Genomic DNA, 5510 nt, shown 5'->3' on the forward strand with positions numbered 1-5510 from the left:
AAGTGAGAGCAACCGCTTCAGTGTTTCACCCTTCAGTCTTCCCAATAATTGAAATTTTTGTTATATTTTATCTTAATTTATTGAAAAATTTAGAAAAAAAAATTAAGATAGTCATTTCGAATTCGAATATTCGAGTCAAATCGAATACGAATCGGAATTTCGGATTCGAACACTAAACGAATTCGAATTCGAATACTCATCAAAATAATCAAATTCGAATCGAATACTGAAGTATTTGACTCGATTCGATTCGTTTACACCCCTAATTGTGAACATTCAGTATGTAAATTGTGTATTTTGAACCCGGATCCACAGAATAATTTGATTTGAGGCCTTGAGGGCCACCTTTTTGTCGGCATAAGTAGTGATGGAGATGTGGGGATGACAATGAATGCATGAATAACTGTGATTTATCTCTTTATTATCTTGTAGGGCTGAGATGTAGGGACATTGAGAACAACGGGGATTCGCCTTTTGTGGACAAAAAGTGGTGATGGGGTGTGAGGATGTCAAATTGGAATCGGAGTTAGTAAACAAGCTGTAAGGTCGGAAGATCGGCTCTGATATGTGTGAACCATGTTAAATGAGCTCCAAGCTACAAAAACAAAGATGTGAGATGCCCTTTATTCAGTTCTAAAATCATAAGTTTAGAGTATGTACAACATAAACATTTTTGTTTAAAGGCACAATTAATGACAAAGAAGAAGATTTATCATACAAGGCCTTGAAAGTGGCTAGTGAAGAACTATAGATCAATGGAGATTACCAGAGGATCATCACCCTTTTCAACAACAAATGTCCTGGTAAATCTCTTTGACAAGCCAATGATTTCCAGTTCATATGATCCATGGAATCCTCTGAAGGAGAAGTGTCCCTGGGCATCAATATGTCCATGAGAATGGGACAGCCATTCTTCTTTAAGCGCCAGGTATCGTCTGCCAGCTTCATTGAGATCGCCTTCAGCATTCACTAAATGGGAGTTTTCTCGGGACATGAATAACTCCCAGAATCCCCATAGCATTATGCCTTCCACAGCAGGGTGGGCAAAACATTCCCGAAGCATAACTTCTAAATCATCTGCTCTAATATATTCGTTAGTTGAAGAGAAATCTATTTCGGTGAACCAAACTGGGAGTCCGAGAATTCCCAGTTTATTCAGAGCGGAATGAATAATTGGCCCAACCGGGCAGTCTATGTGCCCCTGAATGCCTATGCCTCCAATAGGCGCCCCTTGTTCCTGTAGATCAAGAATGTGCCCGAGGTACCTATCTGGGCATGACTGACTGTCGCCACCATCTTCAATATGGTAATCGTTGACAAAGAGGACAGCAGACGGGTCAAGTTGGTTTGCAGTCTTGAACATGTTCGCTCTGATTTCTTCACCCAGTCGCTCTCGATAGAAAGAGCCATGCATCATCTCATTATTCACGTCGTACTGTTTGATCTTTCCCTTGTACCGTGTGAGCAGGCCTGTTATGCGGTTTTGAACAGCTTTTGACAGGTCGCTCTTGCTCAAACCGCGTACCCATGACTGAACTACATCCTCCACCTCCCAGAAGATACAATGACCACGGACTTGAATGTTGTTTCTCGTGCAAAAGTCCAAGAGCTCATCTGCGTCTTTATAATTGAGCTTTCCTTGTTCTGGTTCTGTCGAGTACCACTTCAACTCATTCCCAAACACAGCCCAATTGAAATTTTTGACAAAGAATTCAGTGAAGTCTTCATTGTCTATGTTTCCTCTCGAAATGCATGCCCCGAATGGGAAGCTATTTTGAGTTTGCCTTACTCTCACATCAGCTCCATGCAAACTGTCTGATCCGGAGAATTTCAAGATAACATCACGCTTGCGTATCTGCAGGTCCAAGCAAACATGGATATTCACATTCTATAATTAAACTAAATAAATAAACAACCTAGAATAAGCCCCTTCCTAAGCATTTGGCTTGGATTTGAATCCCATCTTCAAATCGCATTAGTTGATAGATACTGTAAATGTATGCCTGTCCACAGTTAATTTCTTTTGTAATGAAAATACTGTAAGAAACAGATAGAGAATTACCTTATCGGTTTCTCTCCTTAAGTGTTCAAACCGTGCCTTTCTATCGACTGGAAAAACTTGAAGTGCAGCAACCATTAAGTCAACACCGGGAGCAGGACCCTGAATGTAAACCATTATCTTAGCAGGTTCTTTCTCAATTCTGAAAGATCCAGAAATTTCATGCCATCTATCATCATTAATCTCAACATGGCCCCCGTTCACCCATTGGCTGTCCACATCAAGGGCAAGATTCACAGTCTGAGCACCTGTTGCTTTTCCAATTCTAACCCATGCAGACACCTGATACGTCAAATAGAGTTTTACTTTATCTGTAATCATCTGAGCAGGACCCATCCATGTATGTGTACGATTTGTCACAAGAATGTAGCGACCACTTAAAGGTTGATGAGTTCCAAGAGAATCTCTAGCTGCTGGAGGAATTATACGTGGTGAGCCTGTTCCGACAATCAGGGTGCAGTTTCCAACGGGAAACCAACCATTTGTCCCATCGTTAAGGTTGGTATTTGTGATAACATTGACACCAAAATCTGCATTCTGGAGAACTGGATTATATCGAACTGCCTCTCTTGTAATTATGGAGTGAATTAACCAAGCAACAGCTCATAACTCATGAAACACAAAAATATAAAGATGTGCTCGACTAACCTCAATCCTTGGTGGAGGGGATTGAAGAACTTTAGCTGCATGTTTCACGGTTAAACTATTAAGGAGAATGTCAGTGCCTGGAGGCGGCCCTTCCAGAAAGACAACTACCTTAGATGGGAAACCATTTAGAAGAAACTTTCCTCGTAACTGTGTCCATTCCTTGTCTGTTGCCTGTACACTACAGAACAATCAAGGTTCTTTTAGCAATTTCATTAACTTGTTTTAAAGGAAGCTTCTTATTAAGGTAATTATATCCTCCAATGAAATATACTCCATAACAAAATGCTATTAGTATAGAAAGGATATTATTCCCTTCATGATTAGTCCGCAATCTTGAATAATGCAATTAACACCATTTAATATGTCAACATCACATGAAAGTTGCAAGATAAGGAGGGCAAGACATACGATGCGATGCCTATGTACTCTTCACAGAAATCAGCTGCCTGAACCAACAGTGTTGCCCGAACATCTGCACTAGTGACATTGTTTCCATATAAACGAACAACAGCAGTAACTTCATAGGCAAGCTTTCGCAGTACTGTTCCTGTTATCTCTTGCTGAATTCCATTCCAGATCTGTGTCCTTTCCGTTGCACGTGCAAAAGAATTTCCGGACACTGGACGGATTTTCCCATCTGCCATAGATTCATGCAGAACAATCTTGCAGCCTCTCCCTGACCAGTTATTCCGGCTATCCTCAAATGTGGGGCTCAACACTTTCCCTTCTCCAGCAGAGAAAGAGTGTGTGCTAGAACTCTATCAATTACAAGGAAAACAAAAGCTGTCACGAACCAAAAGAGAGAATTTGAGCAAACTACAATAAAACACTGGATAATATGAGTAATTTTTACTCTTTTCCTCTTGTGCAGGCAATTTTCGACGATGATCCTAATTCCTAAATCCACTCAAGTATAGACTTTGCTACCAATTGGAAGTACCAACAGCCATATGGAACAAAAAGGATAAGAGGAGATTGGGGTATACTCACTTCACATTTTAAGGAACTGGAACAGGTGATCACAACTGATTTTACAAGTAGGTCTACACCAGGTAAAGGTCCTTCCAGATAAAATACAACCTGATCAGGTGTACCAGAGAGTGAAAATGTGCCTTCCAGTTTTTCCCAACAGTCTTTAGAAACAGGTCTTCTGCTCGTGCAAGATTTCCATTATAACACCAGGTTTTATTACATAAATAAGTAAAAGGCATGCATATTAAGAGGGTAAAGAATACCTTCCGATAAAGACATAGCTAGTAGCTGAATCTCGATATTCTACTTTCAGTGTAGCCTGGACATCAGTACAACCTGAAATTGCTCCCGAGACTCCAACAAAAGCACAAACCGTATAAGTGGAACCTGTAGAAACTCTTTTAGTAATATTTTGCTCCAAGCCTTGCCAACATTCCTTGCGATTAGTAATAACAGCATAACTTCCTGTGTCTGCTGGAACCACAAAGGCTTCACAGCAATTGGGGTGCCATAAATTCATCCCTTCAGAGAAGTTGTGGTTAAGGATGATATTAGTACCAGAATGGTCCGTCGAATTCTTCCTTGAACTCTGCAGGAAAGAAAATCATATGATTCTAGCTAACCATCATAAAATAGGCTGCCCATAAGCTAATTTTGCAGTGTATGAATAAACTAATTTCTCTTTACGCAGAAACAAGTTCCCTAACTATTTTATTGCAGAAATCAAAACTTGAAAACTTACTAAGAGCAACATTGCTGCAACGTTCAAGCCAAGTATCAAACACTTGGTGCTCATGCTATAAACCTACAATTCCCTTGTGCACAACCACACATTTTCCTATCCCAAATATTCTAGTGCCCTCCAAACAATCAGGGTACCAATATAATAGCATTATCTAACAGTTTTCCGTTATCTGTGAATTGCATCTGAATACTCAATAATCAGAAGAAATTACCAGCGTATATGCAATGAGTGATCAAATTGGGTAAAACGGCAAAAACTGCACAACCCAATCGTTAAAACCCATTTATACCTCAGAATTGTTGCCATCGATTAGCGATAGCTTCTCCATATCTCTCTTCAATCCTAGATATGTCTGCACTTTTCGCATATATCCAATTTTCACCTCCCGGACAATAATCAAAGCTTGCCTGAGAATGGATCTGGGGGAACAGAAACCCACGAGGAATTTCACACAAGAATTTCAGTCATTCCATCGCAGATTGTTTGCAACTTAAGAAAGATACTGACCACCAGCTAACCTGACACTGTTCTCACTGCTCACTTTACACTTTAATCTGTTTGACTTTTGAATTCGACAATCTCTTCCCTCTATTTTGTTAGTTAAATTCAAACAACCTCAGAACATAAAGTCCACAGTTTCCGATCAATTATCGCCAAACTACACTCTTCATCGGGCGGGAAACCTGCCTGACCGGAACTTAAAACCAATCCCAATCACAATCTACCGGATAAAACTATAAAAGTTACTCCGTTAAGTCCATAACTTTTAAAATGATATGTTGACAATCTACTAGTTATATAACACGTATTTTTTTTTAGTATTACTGACTCTGTCACAATGTAGTATCTGTTCATAGCTACTTTTTCAATCTACTGAATCACACAGAGTCAACAATTGTCTCCACTGAGGCTCGAACTCACTTCCATCATCTAAAGAGTCAACAGTTGCCTCCACTGAGACTCGAACCCACCCCCATCATCCATATGAGAGATATAACACGTATTTATTGTTTATACATTATAACTTTTACTTTTTACTATTAGTAATTAATTATCTTTATCCTATGAGTCCCAAATGAAAATGTT

General features: G+C 39.6%; 1 protein-coding gene across 4 annotated transcripts; it reads right to left on the reverse strand.

Moving 5' to 3' along the window:
• Positions 1-596: 596 nt before the first annotated feature.
• LOC116022789 (endo-1,4-beta-xylanase 1) lies at positions 597-5170 on the reverse strand. 4 transcript variants are annotated; one of them, XM_031263661.1, is made up of 8 exons: positions 4943-5170; positions 4714-4843; positions 3943-4268; positions 3698-3857; positions 3116-3465; positions 2708-2885; positions 2063-2596; positions 597-1855 (listed from the first exon to the last, which is right to left on the reverse strand). In XM_031263661.1, the coding sequence occupies exons 2-8, from the start codon at positions 4789-4791 to the stop codon at positions 746-748; spliced, it is 2736 nt and encodes a 911-aa protein (XP_031119521.1). In that variant the 5' UTR covers positions 4792-4843; positions 4943-5170; the 3' UTR covers positions 597-745. The 4 variants fall into 4 exon arrangements, with proteins under 4 accessions (XP_031119521.1, XP_031119520.1, XP_031119523.1 ...); XM_031263660.1 differs by having other exon boundaries at positions 4714-5170; XM_031263663.1 differs by having other exon boundaries at positions 4636-5169.
• Positions 5171-5510: the final 340 nt, after the last annotated feature.

This window comes from Ipomoea triloba, chromosome 6 (genome assembly GCF_003576645.1).
Source record: "Ipomoea triloba cultivar NCNSP0323 chromosome 6, ASM357664v1".
Lineage (NCBI taxonomy): Eukaryota > Viridiplantae > Streptophyta > Magnoliopsida > Solanales > Convolvulaceae > Ipomoea > Ipomoea triloba.